This window comes from Glandiceps talaboti, chromosome 8 (assembly GCF_964340395.1).
Source record: "Glandiceps talaboti chromosome 8, keGlaTala1.1, whole genome shotgun sequence".
Classification (NCBI taxonomy): domain Eukaryota; kingdom Metazoa; phylum Hemichordata; class Enteropneusta; family Spengelidae; genus Glandiceps; species Glandiceps talaboti.
Genome location: NC_135556.1, coordinates 17,265,419 through 17,282,360, shown reverse-complemented (window position 1 = coordinate 17,282,360; position 16,942 = coordinate 17,265,419). Strand labels below are relative to the sequence as shown.

Below are 16,942 nucleotides of genomic sequence, written 5' to 3'. Positions count from 1 at the left end.
GACTAACGATTAGATGGCAATAAACCACATTAAGGTGACTATAAAAAGCACTCAGAGATGGTTGTCATGTTAACCATGCAGTACCTGAAATCTGCATCAACAACGCCACTTTCAAAATATTAAGATGTACATGTGTAGTATCAAACGCAAGATACTGTCCATCTCAGAACATCATTTTTATAAATATGACAACATATCAATCAAACCATTGGTAATAATGCATTAAAACACATCACGAATATACTGTAAACCTGGAAATTTTTACTAAAGACTTATTTTCGCTACTTTCGCTGGAAAAAAATCCCGCAAAAATAAGAGTGACTAAAATGGCAGCTTTTACATGAACACAATGTACCAGTCTGGTAATTAGTGAAAACTAAATGTAGTCTTTGAAAACTGTAGCTGATGATTGTAAAATCGCAAATTACGTTCGGAATGAAACAATAATAAAGAGGGTGCAAATTGTTTTACTTTTTCATCATATTAATCCCTTGACATGAATAAATAAACCGCAAATATGACAAATGAACACATCCTTGTGCTACTAACATTCCAGTGTAGAATCAGACTGTTTCTTTACCTTGTAGTTGTATCAGTGCCTGTTTGTTGGACAGGGACACTAGTCGAGGTTGTTGGTGAAGTAACAGTGACATGGACAGGAGTATCAGGGGAATTATCAACACAAGCAGCTGCAGCTGTTGAGATGAAGCTGTTACAAGTGAAAAATTTCTTTTTCTGGCAACCTGCTTTCTTCGGTTTAGGCATGAACTTGATCCCTTACTAGGGCACAGACACACAGTTGATGATAGAAGTAGATAGAAGTAGCCGCAGCAAATGATGCAGCTGATCGCAGGAAATTGAAATCCCTTCCGGTAGTAAAGAGAATACAGTTAAACACAGCTGATTGTATGTTGTGGATCTCCAGTCTGCCCTATATTTTCTTCTTTGTCTGTATCAATTCTTGTGATAACACACTTTTTATCATACCTCAGCTGTGATATGTTTCAGCCAGCCAATGGCTTTCTCTTTCCTGTTGTGTTTTTTTACTCCTATTGTTTGTGTATCTTTCCCAGGCACAGGAAATTGAACAGCATGATGGCTATCTCCCTGTGAGTGGGGTCAAAGGTTAGCAGAGTAATCTACGTAGACTGCTATAATGTAACAAAATATGGAAATGAACAACTCGGGACTGATACCAACAAAAAACAATTACACATTGGGCACACGAAGAATCAAAACTATATGTTTCTAATTGGTGCACATCCGTTCTGATATCGTTTCATTATGTAGGCCGTACATGATACATCGGATGTAGGTTTATCAACCTTACATATTGTAAAGAGCTGGAGCCATAAGTATCATGATTCCCCCTAGTATATGGCAAAACAATTTTATGGTCTGGTGGTAACGACTATAAAAAGTCTCCATGTACAAGACTCTGCCCCTACTGTCTCTTGGATCATGTCAGAACTGTCAATGCAAGTATGTTGCTAAAATTTATGAAACAAACCAATACACTGAACTGATGATAGCACAGGGTTAACACTGGATTGTCTAACACAGATACAGGGCAGCAGCTATCGATTTCTGTATATGCAATTACTCTTGGTATTGGATTCTACCACTATACACAGAGGGGGGTTTCATCAACCTTCAGTTGTTGCCGATAACTTCAGATAAGACATATACATATGCACATGAAAATCTCATTTCTGGAATCCGGTTTCAAAAACATAATAATCAACATGCAACATTTCGTGATCAAAAATCCATAGCCAGATGAAAACGTCACTATCGTTTCAAATTTACTGTTCCAAATGATGATATTTCGCTATCTAATTGATTCACAGAACCATAAACAGTATATTTTCCAATTAATTTTGGTGAGCAGGATTAAACAGAGAATGAACAAGCTGGTAATAAAGAAATAACAGAGTCGTAGATTGACGAGAGACTAATAAGATTATGTTGACATCTTCATCATCGGAAAGAGGTCCATTGCAGATGATACAAATGCACACTGTCAATTACAATACTACTAGATGGTAATTGCCTTGGTTGGCTAAGATAGACACAAACTAAAGCTATTGCTGCAACGTGTTGATACAACAGTGATAAGCTATTGAATGGAAGTTGGACAATGGAGGGGAGAAGGACCTTCTCCCCTCCATTAATGCCCTCCATTGTCTATGGTTTAATTATAGTCTCAGTAGGGAGGCATCACAGAGTTTTATTGACAGAGTTCCATGAACTTGCACTTGCTCTTTTGTGACTTCCAATGTTTAGATGATCTTGGGGTTCTGTTACTATTACATATGTTTATCGGAAACAACAAATTTCCGTAGAAATGACACTACTGTTACATTGTATGCAACCACACGCTTTCATGCAGCACAAACGATCGGGTCCTCATTTGCATATCATTTGCATGCAGGTATGCAATAAATATTTTTGGTATTGCACTGACAGCGAAAATACCACTAGTATGTGCATACACCAACTGGTGCAAGTAATCTCAGGTACATATATAATAAATACATAGTTTTTTCTATTTTTGCATAACTTTGCTGATGACAAATTACATATATTACATGTTTAACTTTGATGTCATTTTAATATTATTATAATATCATTTACTGTTCTTGTTATCATAAAAAGAGGTAATACTATAAACATGATGTATTTCAACCAAGAAGTATTTTTACAATTGTATGCCTAGAAAATACCTGGTCTCACATCGACGTCCACTACCATTTTTCAAATACTGCCAGAGTCAATTTTGTTCTCTATTACAACCCATAACACCAAAATAAAACATTTCCTGTGTACCACAATCATTTATAGCATCCATATCAAGTGTAAAAGTATACTGTTTCATTTGCTAATTGACCACATAACATACAATTTAAAATATTCCTTATAATGTATACCCTACAATTCAGTCTTGTTGATTGAACGTTGATTTCAAAGAAATGGACAACAGCCTGAGGAAGATTTGAAAATTGAGATCAATGACATGCCCCATGCTTTATTCACACGTTTACACTGCCTATCTCATTAACATTATCAACTTAGCCAGTATGGTGTAACTCGACCACACAAGATGATATCTTGAAAATTGTGATGTACATTAAAACTGAATCAGAAAACATGTGTTAGCTGAAAACACATTAAAATAATTTACACAAAAGAGAAAATATTATCCCTATTTTCAAATAATTATTCTTTTCTCAATTTTTATTTTTAATTTTTATTATCTTTTTTTTAAATAAGAGAATGTTGTTGATAAAGCTGTGAAATAATAATGTATTAATGACAAAACAATATAATCGACAGATGTAAATGTGGCCACTGACCTGAAAACACACAAGAATATTTGAATGTACATTAACACACCAAGGAGCCTAAACAAGTGAGATATGATAGGCCATTTCCAAGTCAAGGAGAACACAATACATAGGGTAATCATAATTATTACGTATGTACCAGAGATTACTTGCACTGGTGTACAAATGCATACTAGTGGTACTTTCATTGCAGTGCAATACCGAAAACATTATTGCATACCTGCATGCACATGATATGCAAATGAGGACGCACTTGTTCACTACACACGAAATCGCGTGAACGTGCTGTTACGCATGATTTTTTATGGAAATTTGCCATTTCAGATAAACATATGTAATAATAACAGAACCCTATGCCATGTGAATTCCAGTTTGGTATTTGCATTCATGTTTGCATTGTTTTCTACTGCAAATGCACTCACTGCGCTCGTGAAAGTACGGACACAGAGAATACTGCAAGCACTCGTGCAAATACCCTGAGTACGCCACACGTGCACTTACGCATCATGGGGTTCAATTCTGTCAATACTGGCATGTAATACAACGGTGGCAATCAAGGTTTCGGTTTACTAAGATAGACAGAAACTAAAACTGTTGTTTTTGATATAGTTGATTACACAAGTGGTTGATAGCAGTTCCTCTGTTGTGCGGGTGTCATCACCCTGTAATCAAGATAGTGTAAACTCTGGACATCCCCAAAATGAACACTAAGCAAAATACAAAATGTGCCATACGTGTACATTTGTATATTGAGGCATACATTTGTATATTAATAAATAAAATAACTTGACATGACATGCCTTTTGGGAAATGTATTGTTTTAAAAAACATCCAAAATTTGGAAATGCTTTTCATTACTGAAACTGGAACTGTAGCAGAGAATCTAGTCCTGTAGTGATGTCATTCTCACTTTGTCCCCTACCACGCCTAGCATTTCGCTACTCGCAGCTTCCTGCAGTGACAATTGAATATGGTAATAATGTGTACATCATATGGCTCAACCCCCCCCCCTACACACACACCGCACACACACATCACCCACCCACCCACCCTGCCCCCACCCCCAAGTTGGTTCTGATCATATGGTGATGCTATTGATGTCACCTCACAGTAGGGTAAAGCTTCATTAAAGTACATGTGTAAATGGCTGCTAGCAAAATGCTAGACGTGGTAGGGGAAAAGCAAGTCTTAGAGCAAAATCCCCAGATGACTAGATTCTTACTGGAAATGTAATATCAGACATTAATACATGTGATATAATTCTTCTTCTTTTTTTATAGCTGCCTGATTTCAATATGACAATTTAATAGAGAAAGTATCAGAACAAATAAACAGTCTACACAGCCAAGAGACCACACATAGCGATAGACTTTGTAATTAATTTCATGTGGGTTTGTCATTTGAAACAGTTCCAAACTGAGCTGGTAGCTGAGCCTACAGTCTGCAGAAGGCCAATAGTCTGCCGAACTCAAGTACAGAGACCTATCCATCCCCTTTACGTCATGGACAAAGCTGACAAGGCCCGCACACCAAAAGACACTGACTGGAACAGAAACCAAAATTTGACCCAGTCGAGCCATGTTGATTTTGTTGGGGCTTTTCAGAGCCACATGTATAGAATGAAAACTTTTAATACTTCTGTGTGTCCTGATACATGTATCTATTCACATCCCAAAGGGCAGACTGTATACATATACACCATCTATACAGCTTGTAAACACATGACACATAAGTACTACTTTTGATAATGAATACAGATTACAAACTAAGATAACTGCATGTATAGACTATACAAAAGATAAAAATGAAAAAACACACCCACAAAAAACGACTCTTGGTAACATTTGGTCATGAGAAAAGAGACTGTGCTGGAAGTGGAAGTTATACTAATCCTAGATGCTAGCCATGGCTTCACATATCTAATTCTCACAGGGGAGAAGAAAGATCTTGAGATTTGAGATCACGGATAGCGTCTAGAATACATCCCAATAGAGTTGTATATGAAGGACATATTTAAAGTGTTTCAAGCTTTGCCTTGACTAAGTCAACAAAAGTCAAGTCCAAAATCATGTTTAGTTTAGCCCTGTCTGGCCTTGACCATGTGACTCTTTCTCCCCTGAATCACCACTTACATGTATGTGCCATCTGTTAGCACCATCCAAATTAGAAGATACCCACATCATGTACATGTACATACTGTGGATGCAAGACATTGACGAGATATACCGCCAGATGGTAATAACAATATGTGACTCAGCATAGAGAATTTCCATAAATTGTGATGGTCAATGTCATTAACTGCAGCCAGTGTGCCCTTTAATTAATGATAGCCACATTTTGTTGTTGCGAGTCAAAATGAGAAAAACTGTCATTTCTTGTGAGTCACCACATACACATGTAGTAACAAATAGGGGAACACCAAATTTTGGTGCGTCACTATAAATTGTGTGCATCAGTGGTGTGTTAAATTGGTTTAGAGGGCACACTGACAGCATCTATATCCTTAGTAACTTAGAGTAGTATTTTTCAATGTTGGATGGTTTTGACTTGGTTTTCCCAACACACACAAAATGACTGTCAAGATAAGATTATCAACAGTTAAACAGAAGATGGCTAATATTTTATAATATCACAAGTGTGCTGTACAATGTATCAATGAGAACATTTTGGGCTAAGAATAACTTATGATATTTTTTTCAATGATTACTCCCACCCCCTCCCCCAACAACAACAATAATAAAATTAAAATAAATAAAACGTAATGTGTTCTTAATATTGAAATGTCATAACTGTAATAGATTTTTAACTTCAGGAATCAAATAAAAATGTTGGAGAAATTGAAATAAAAATCAGAAGTACAAGTTGGCACTGTTCAGTGCAATTCAGCAGGTACGTCATAATTAAAATGAAATAAGAGAGGGAGGAGGTCACATTGAAGTTGCTACAAATGAGGTACATACAATATACAGTCATGTACATCTGGGTAGGCCATAGATGAGATCTCGCTAACACACAAGATGATGAGACTTGTATTAGTCATAAAACTGCTTTTTCCATCAAAATCTACAATTTTTGTTGTTCTTATTACACACAAGCATGTGCTTGAACCTGTAACGCAAAAACGCACATGAATCAATCATCTGAAGTCTGAGAACGACGCAATTAAAAATCAATATCAAAAGTGCAGGATCAAAAGTTTTTACTATATTAAAGTACCGTAGTAATTATAACACATTGAAACGATGAAATGATGTTGTCAAAGACGAGTATACCAAAGCAATCAAAATTATTTTTATTTCTAAAATAAAATTGCTGACTTTTGCATGTATTTTACGATTCGCTGTATTTTTCTTCTGTAAAGAAATAGGTCATATATGAGGCTGTAAAATGCACTACAGACAGTCTGTGAACTGTCTCTCTTTATCTAAAGTACTTATTTCCTAGCACTTTTTACTGTCATTTAGAGGGCCATTAATATTACAACACTAATTACTTAAAGTGCATCATAAATCTTCTATGTACATTTGTATTTGTTGCATGCATTTAGTTCATGTATAACAACTGTGAAACAAATGAAAAGGTATGTGTGTGTGTGTGTGTGTGTGTGTGTGTGTGTGTGTGTGTGTGTGTGTGTCTGTCTGTCTGTCTGTGTCTGTATGTGTGTCTATGTGTGATGTGTGTCTGTGTGTGGTGTGTGATGTGTCTGTCTGTGTCTGTGTCTGTATGATGTATCTATGTCTGTGTCTGTGTCTGTGTCTGTGTCTGTGTCTGTGTACATGCATGTGTGCAGAAGATGGTTGACAGCCAATGAATTGAATAAAAAAAATTCAATTTCTAGTTTGACTTGATTATAATTATATTTTCCTTATAAATTCACCTTTTAGTTCAACTTACAATTCTTCTTTTATTAAACAATTTCAATTTGCAAATTAGTTAATTACTTGGCGTTTCATAAACTACATTCACATGTAACATAATGCTATTTACAGCTATCAAGGGACAAAAAGTATGACTCATTGTAGTGGACAACCTTAGCAACATAAAGATCAGTGGATACTGATGTTATCATCATTGTTGCTTTTCCTCTCCTTTGTTTCTTTGACAACCAACATTGACCTTGGAGGTCATTTGAGCATTTGGCCAGAGAGGGCAGTATTGGTAGGATCAATCCCATGAGGGGTGTGTAATATGACGGTGCAAAGGTGATGTGACCCTAAGTGAATCATAAAGATTGCAAGCCAAAATATTTCTTTCATTAACAGACATACAAATCAGGCCTCAGATGCAAATCTATCAACATTAAGTACTCCTGTTACATTCTGTACCCTGCTACATTTTTCTCCATAATAATATATTAATATAGGCCAAAGAAAATGAAGACTTAGGAAGGACGTCTTGAAAGAATTGCATTGTATTAGGGCTGGTTTCTATGTACTACTTACATATAGTAGGCATTCAATCATGCATATATAATTTAGCAGTGACTGTATACATGTACTGTTAGCCTACAAACTAAATGTAAGTATGTGATTCACTGGGGGGAGGGGGGCCATCAATTGGCACTTCTGCCTCTGAGAGGAACAAAGAATAATCAACATTACTTCCTAGTTTTAATGAAACAGGATTATGTATGTACAACCCTAGTTGGTTCCACTCTTTTACCTCGTCACACTTACTGGAGACAATAATGAATTTAAGAGGGAAAAAAATGACATAATTTTTTAGTTAATAATGGGATAATTCAGAGATTGTGGAGTAAGTTTATCTCAATCAAATAAAACATGAGGATTTTATGGTGTGATTCTATTGTTCATGTTATTAGTTATGTCAATCCATAGTTCTACCTCAAAATATTCCCCTTGTCTCATTTGGACCTGTCTCATGTTGTATTTGCCCCCGGGGCCTTTAGTTTTATATCTACACTGATATGCAGACGATCAATATACAACACTGTACTAATATCTTTGTTCATGTTTTCATAGTTTTGAGCAGGTGACTCTTCTTGAAGTATTTTATTCTAATTACCACCATTACGGTGTAGATGCCATGTTTGCCACTTACTTTATTTCCATCAGAAATAATATTGACTGATATTACACAACATACATCAATCCCCACAAAAAACCTGTACATGCATCACATCAATTTGAAGAAGTAATGCTTAAATTTGACAATTGGTCAGAAAAGGTGAATTCCTCTACCATTATCATCCATCACTGCCATTATCTCTCTCACCTTCCTACTTCTCAATTCTTTTATTTCACTTTTCCCCCACCCCACCCATTCTACCATCAGTACAAAAGTTCGCTGTAGTATTAGCATACCCTATTCCTGTCAATGTTTTCTCAACAATTTGCCATGGACCGTTATATAACAGATGTCGTCACATTATGCATTCAGAGAAAAATACACATAGGGGAAAGCATACCATGAAAGTTCGGTCATCTTCTGAACCCCTGACACTATATCGACATGGGAACAGCGGTATGAAGACCCTGGACAAACTTTAACGGTTTTATTTACAGGTTCGATAAGTGAGGGAACGGGCGAGAGCGTAGATGTATGTACGGAAGAACATCAGTGGGGTGGGCGGTGTTGTTGTTGTTGTCAGATATGTATGCATGTAACTTGAAAGGAATGACCTCGAGCAATCTGGTACTGATTACGATGCGCTAACGAGCCAAAGCCACATCTCTGGTTCTATCCTAATTAGTTTCTGGTTTTGTTTTGTCAATAACGTTTGCCCGTCACTAGTTGACAAAAGAACATTCAAGGCATATCACTATTCTAGTTGACAGCAATGAAAGACGTGGAGTTCGATGTTCATTCAAGTGCTCAAAAACGGAAGATATATTCAAACTTTGCATTTATATCACTTTAAAAGACGCACCTTGTAATATGTGACTTCAACTACTTCCTCACAAACAGGTGTTTACATTGACAGGGCTCAACATAACCATCTCAATCATTCCATCCAGCAGTATTTTGATTGTCAGCTGCTCGATCGCTTTCAAGAAAGTCACAAACACTGCGCAAGGTTACTGCGCATAGTGAGTTCATTGCACCTCATTGCACCCAGATTTAGAACGCGTAGCTTTCTGGTTATTCATCATTCAAGTACCCTCTAGGTTCACAAAAAAATCCTCATAGACATAACATAATTAACATAATAATAATTTAACATAATAAACATAGGGCAAGTAAAAAGCGCAGAAGTAATAATATGATATTAATAATAATATTGTTTTTCATGTAGTGCTTTCCCACTCTGTGCTCAAAACACTTGACAATAATTACACCTGGCACAGACCTATGGTTGCACAACGGCCTTTATACTTCAACTCCCTGGGGGCACATATAATCCATTGCAGTCTTTATAAACGCATAGGAATAAAACATTCATATTGCAACCTTTATCCTACCAGGTCCCCAATTATACAGCAGGGTTGACCAATGCACAGTCAAATCTTGCCTATGGACTTGCCAAAGGCTACACAGAAACAAACAGCATGCAGTGATGCACTAATGGGGCTCAAACCTTTAACCTGCAGATTCCAAGCAGGCCATGAACCAATCACCGATCATAACTCCAAAAACCTGAATCTGTGGCAAAACACATCCGTTAGCTTTCTTTTTTCGAGTCAACCTGAAAATCGGTTTGTTATAGTTAAGCTTATTAATGAAATCTGTCGTCTTCCTCTTCACCTTTATGTTGTCAAAATAAACAAACAGAATTGGGAGCCCCAAAATTGTCTTCTGTTGAAAAATGTGTCCAACAGTTCTTTTACCTAATGGTGGCAATCGAAAGAAAGAAAAGTGTATTTTTATATCTTTTTGTGCTTTTCATTTCTTTGGTTTCCCTTTACTTAAAACATTCTCATCTGCATGTCAGCTGACAGTTACATGTATCATATATTCACGCAAAAAGTAAATCACATTTGTTTTTCTCACCCAATAAAAGTACACACACTCTCTCTCTCTCTCAAAACATCATTATATCTTTTTCTTTAAGCTTTTTTTTTTGTTTCCCTTATTAAACAATCTCATCTGCATGTCAACTGAGTTACATCTGTCACACACACACACACACACACACACACACACACACACACACACACACACACACACACTCACACACCAATGAATTCCAACCTGTGGTCAGCCAGGATATTAATGATATAATACCTTTATTAATTTTACAACACAAAATTGACATATTTACTTAGAGACTAAATGAATGTGGCCATCTACGTACACGTTGTCTTCAAATGCAATCATTGACTTTATACTGTAACACCGAAGAATTCTTTTTGACATAACACAGATACCTTTTCAAGGCCTTCAACCTAAGCTAAGTGAACATTGAACCTAGTACAGAAAGTAAAAGTCAACATCCTCTACAAGATGTTATGGTTTACAACCCAGTACAGAAAGTAATGGTCATCATTTACTATTACATTCACAAAGTCTTCCCTCAGATAACAGTGTAATGTTAAAGATTACACTGCACTTCAGAATGCTGTAGCTTGTCAAAAGCACCAATTCATTGTTCCCTACAATACATATTATGAGAAGCTAATACAGGTTCTAGGAATATGTACTGAAAGAATGGGTTAAATAATATGGTCTGACTATTCTAAGCTATGTGTACATACAGCTGATGTCAGAGATTGGACTACTTCACTGTAATACAGCAATTGACTATCCTAAGGTATGTGTACATACAGCTGATGTCATACATTGGACTACTTCACTGTAATACAGTAATTGACTATCCTAAGGTATGTGTACATACAGCTGATGTCATACATTGGACTACATCACTGTAATACAGCAATTGACTATCCAAAGCTATGTGTACATACAGCTGATGTCAGAGATTGGACTACATCACTGTAATACAGCAATTGACAATCCTAAGGTATGTGTACATACAGCTGATGTCATACATTGAACTACATCACTGTAACACAGCAATTGACTATCCCAAGGTATGTATTGATTTTTGATTAGGTATTGATTGTACTAAAGCTGAATGTGGTTCTTCTGAAAAATCTAGAATCACCAAACAACCACACATTGATTTCAACTGCTATAGGTAGGGTTATATCATCAGACTGACACATTCACTGTAATTGCTGTAGGCACAGTTACATCTTAGCAATCATACATACCCTGTTTTGACCCAATTATCAAACAGTAACACGCTGATTGCAATTGCTGTAGGTAGGGGTACATTATAACAACCACACATGCATTCTGTTTTTGACTTCATTGTATGCATACACACACTACAAAGAGAACTATAAAAATCTGGTGGGCTGTTGTTAACATTTAACAAGTCTTAAACATCCAGCAATTCATTTTTTTTTCTTCACTTTTCAACAAAACCATTACCTTCAACTCTGAAGAAAAGTGTGACTCATCGATTCACACAAACTCAATGCTACAAACAATTCATGACTTTGTGAAAAGTGTCGATATATGTCAGTGAAACAAAGCAAAAGTTAAAAATCACAAATCTGATGACAACAGTGATTTTAAATAGATAAAAGTTAAGTAACCACTGAAAAATTTAGTACCTGCCACACAATAACATAACCGGTGTATAGCAACACATTTGATGTCAATGTCATTAATATAGATTTAGCATTATTATCAAACATATCAACTTATCTGTTACTGGCACATCCAGCAATGTAAACCAAGAAAAGCAAGCATTTGCTGCAAAACAGTCTGACAACTGATAAATATCATGTCACGATATCAATATATATTATAATGTCAAGTGCTTGGATGTTACAATAAATACACAGAAGTTAGAAGTATTTGTGAACTATTTATCAAATACCTTCCACTGGTTTTATGTTCATACACAGGTGTATATATGATAGAATGCTAAAAGACCCACTATATTTCACATACTCTACTTTAGCAGAAGATACTATTGGGTATAAGCTGTATACTTACAATGATGGCAACAACTATGCATTACACAGCTACAAAAATTACCCTGTTTTTGATCCAAACAAAGTTGCAGTAATAGTAATAGCACGTCACTTACAAATCTCTTTGACCTACCGAATAATTTACATGTACAAAGAATGCCTGATGCAGTGCAACAATTGGACAGCACACATGAAATGTTTACACACATCTTGGCTAAGAAAATGCACAAATTTTACCAGTGAGGGTGCTCTTCCAGTTTGACCAGTGAGGGCGCTCTTCAGGTTTTCGACAACAGAAACAAACATGAATTCTATCTTAAATTCTCTTCATTTTGTATCATTTAATGCAAATTTTGCCAAGACAATAATTCAATAATCGTGACATGCACCATGTCTAATTAAACATAAAAAAAGGCAAAATTATTACTATTGGCAGGTAAACAGAATTCTTCTATATTTGTGGCCCAAACTTAGATAGTCATCGTGTCAAGTGCTACATCATTTATTTTTTGTTTTGTGAGACAGAGCTGACGTCATCTCTACTATAAAAAGAAATTCTTTGTTTAGTTCTGCTTGTTAGCTAATAGTTTGTATATTTTGGTTGTGATCTATGAATATCTATGTGCAGGGTGAAAACTGCTAAAAGGTTTTCAAATCAAACCTGAAAATAAGCACACTGCCTAAAAACAGAACAGAAGGCTTTACAACAAATAAGTGTCCTGTCTTCTTAACATCTGGTACTGTGAAAGAGTTCCAAATTCTACAAATTTTACAAGGGTACATTCAAGGATATTAAAATTGAAATTGTGTGATCTCCAAGATGATGATGATATACAGATAAATAGAATCTATCATCTATAATATTGATATACATGAAACTTGCACCAATAAATAATTATCAATGGCTAGTATTTTTTCAAAAAGATCTGTCCTTCACTTCATTTCATTATTCTATCAAGCCACCATCTTGAATTTTTTTCGTTTGAGGTTGGGCGCCACTGCCCGAGTCCGAGGTGCCAGGTTGGGTCGGTGACCTCCACGACGACAGTATTTCCCTCACAGTAACTGATGGTATGGTATTCATTCCAGTTCGAGGCACTGCAGATCCAAATGATGACGGTTGGCCCACACCCATAGCCCCTGAGAAGGTTGGCCGTTGGCCGACAGAGACAAATCCTGCGTGGGCCTGAGCCTGGGCTTGCTGAAGTCTCCGCAAATGCTCGTCACGCTTGAAATTAAAAACAGCAGATAAGAATATCAATGGAGAATGTCAGTCAATGGCAACATAAAACCATTACTTTTAAGTTATCTGGAAACCTGGCTAATTTTAATAAAATCATTCAAGATTTTCGATGAAAACCCGTGTTTCATGTAGTACTTGAAAATGACACTTTCCAAGTATCAGAAAGACAAAATGTTATTTATCTTGGCCATAGACTTAAATTCATTTTTGGGAATTTCTATCAAAAAAATCCAGCAACTGCTTATTACACTTATCAGAAAGACAACAGATTGTGTAATTATGACACTGGGGGCGCTGTTTGGAAGCAGCTGTTAGATCAGAAATTTGGGGTCAAGTTAATTGCATACAGAAGCCCCTTTCGAAAAATCATTTCTCTAGCCAGCTTAAGTATTTCTCCTTATTTTGTTTTCAAATGAAGTAATGTGTCATGCCATGTCAGAAGGTCTGATGAAAAATGACAGGTGGTTACCAGATATTGCTGCATGAATCCTGGTGTACTAGATGGCTGATTTCCTTGCAGTATCCTCTCTCCACTATTCAACAAGTTAGCACCATTGCTGAGTAACCGCTGAAAACAACACAAGTGCAGATAACATCAGATTCAATATTGAGTTTCATATTCTAAATTGCAATACTTGTCAAGGTTCTATTATGTTATCAGGCTGTGAGAGTAGTGGCAGCAATTCTATCTAACATTCACAGTTAGTTGATTTAATCTAGCCTAGAATGAAAATGTTTACATAGATATTGTTAGATTACTAGCATTGGTTTCCAACTTTGTCTGTACATTTGCTACAAGAGTGACAGACATTGCTGAAGTTACATTAAAACTTAGAAATAATATCAGCCATAAACACCAGAGTGCACACGCTTAGTAGTTCCCTTGTCTTCAAATACTAGTCCCATGTATTTTTTGAATGATATCGCTGCTATGATAGTGTAATTCTACTTAAAACATATGCATTCTTTCATAGATATAATGTGCAGGTATTTAAAAAGGACTCATTCAAATTGATTAGGATAGCAGAAAACTCCTAGTATAAAGTTGTCTATTCATTCAGGCAAATGCATAGACCACTGATCAGTATCCACCTGTGATAAGATTGTAAAATCTTCAAGTAATTTACTGTACACTTCCACAAGTGAAGTAAACTTGGAGATTAACTTTCAAACCAATACTGGTAATCCATCAACATCTATGTAAACATTTTCCTTCAAGGCTAGATTGAATCAACAGTAAATTATCCTTGTATGATCCATACCAAAACACAATCCAGCTTGCGACAATATGCACCAAAACTTCATGTCACCGAATTCTGGTATGCCTGAATACAATGCAACATACAATAGCTAAACAACACCCTCGAACATTGATAGAGAATGGCAAATAGTACTGAAACTACATCCGGCAAATCTGCCCTTGACAAAATACACATCGATGCAGTAAAATGTCACGTCTTCAGTGTGCCCTCTACACCAATCTGACGCACCACTGACACACACAATTTCTAGTAACACACCAAAATTTGGTGTTCCCCTATCTCTTACTATGTGGTGACTTAAAGAAATCCCATTTTGACTCACAACAACAAAATTTGGCTATCACTAGAGGGCACACTGCTCGTCTTCAAATACCATACCATACCTGTAAATGCTGAAACTGAAGCTGTTGAAATATCTGACTCTGCTCTTGTCGCTGCTGTTGTTGTTGTTGTTGTTGTTGCTGCAGATACTGTTGTTGTTGTTGTTGCATGACCAAATGAGCAAACTCTGGATTGAGTGTTACAGTTGGAGGGCGAGTGGAACGGCCTGCTTTTTCAGCTTCATACTCTGCCCAAGCAGCTTTGCGGTCTTCCTCGGACAGTTCCTCTGATACTATATTCTCCAACAATGAGTCATGCTCATGGAATTTCAGGATGTATTCCTTCTGTGTTTTCAGCAGTTCAGCTAATATGAAGTCCTTAAAAGAAATACAGATAAAGATATAAATATTTTATGTAAAATCATGCAAATGTAAATGTTTACATAAAGGAGAACATTAGTCCAATTTACATCAACAATGTCACTAACAACACAATAACTCTTCGTTGAACTTGCAACTTGCAAGTTCACCAAACTATTGGATGTATGCCGAGTATGGCATGTCACCTTTGTGCAAAATTTTGATTATTTGATTATTTGGGGCCCTACTAAAACCCTGCTGCAAATACCACAAGTACGCAAGCACCCACACACACATGCATGCATGCACGCACATGCGCATGCACACGCACGCACGCACGCACACACACACACACACACACACACACACACACACACACACACACACACACACACACACACACACACACACACACACACACACACACACACACACACACACACACACACACACACACACACACACACACACACACACACACACACACACACACACACACACACACACACACACACACACACACACACACCAGTACAAGTAATCACTGGTACATAATAAATATTATTATTATTATTATTATTTCTGTAATTGTCTGTCCTTACCTTTGGCAACATTGGTGTTGGCTGTTCTGCCTCTGGGTCATATATATCTGGAGTAAAGTGGTACAACTCTGAGAGATCTGCTGATGTAAAATGTCTACCAATTTGATGTTCATCAATAACTCTCTGTGCAAGTGACTGTTTGGTAACCTAAAATGAGAAAGACACACATATACTCACTATAATCACTGTCAATACACTTCAATTCAGGCTGGATAGTTCTTTCTGTTTGGCATCAAGTCCCTGAAGAATTCCAGTCACTAACAGCACAGTGATAGTTTTTAAGCATAGAATTGGTCGTCTCCTAAGAATTCCAGTGAGGGCCACCCCTCATGGCATCTGTGATAGTTCTCTAAGCATACAAGTGTTTGTCACCTAAGAATTCCATCTAGGGCTACCCCTCATAGAAGTGCTTGCCTCCCAAGAATTCTAGTGAAGGCTGTCCCCTCACCCTCTCATGGGTTCAGTGGTAGTATTCCTCACAGGGTAAGTGATAGTTCTTTATGCATACAAGTGCTTGTCTTCTAAGAATTCCAGTGAGGGCTGCCTGCCCCTCATAGAAGTGCTCGTCTCCCAAGAATTCTAGTGAAGGATGCCCCTCATGGGTTCAGTGATAGTTCTCCTCACAGGGTAAGCGATAGTTCTTTACGCATAGAAGTTCCTGTCTCCCAAGATGTCTGAAGGGGCCGTCCCCCTCATGGATTATTGTTAGGTCGATTAAACTTGAGTGATTTACTTACAACTTGGCAAATTTAATCAAACTCAAATTATACCCCAACCACTGTGGTAAGAGGCAAGTAATTTAACCACTCAGCCACTGACAATCTATGACCTATGACCTATGACCTATGACCTAACAGCAC

At 36.8% G+C, this 16,942-nt stretch overlaps 2 protein-coding genes across 2 annotated transcripts in view; both read right to left on the bottom strand.

Annotated features, from left to right (window-relative positions):
- LOC144438799 (kelch-like protein 5) overlaps positions 1-9,357 on the bottom strand; it is a 59,546-nt gene extending 50,189 nt beyond the window's left edge. Inside the window, exon 1 of the mRNA XM_078127974.1 lies at positions 9,238-9,357. The gene's annotated coding sequence lies outside the window, so the exon portion shown is untranslated. The remainder of the gene's footprint in view (positions 1-9,237) is intronic.
- A 1,160-nt stretch (positions 9,358-10,517) lies between these two features.
- LOC144438534 (uncharacterized) overlaps positions 10,518-16,942 on the bottom strand; it is a 33,966-nt gene continuing 27,541 nt past the window's right edge. The window contains exons 22-25 of the mRNA XM_078127606.1: positions 16,083-16,229; positions 15,184-15,498; positions 14,008-14,106; positions 10,518-13,523 (exon numbers count right to left, since the gene is read on the bottom strand). Coding sequence (XP_077983732.1) covers positions 13,242-13,523; positions 14,008-14,106; positions 15,184-15,498; positions 16,083-16,229 — 843 coding nt within the window. The 3' untranslated portion in view covers positions 10,518-13,241. The remainder of the gene's footprint in view (positions 13,524-14,007; positions 14,107-15,183; positions 15,499-16,082; positions 16,230-16,942) is intronic.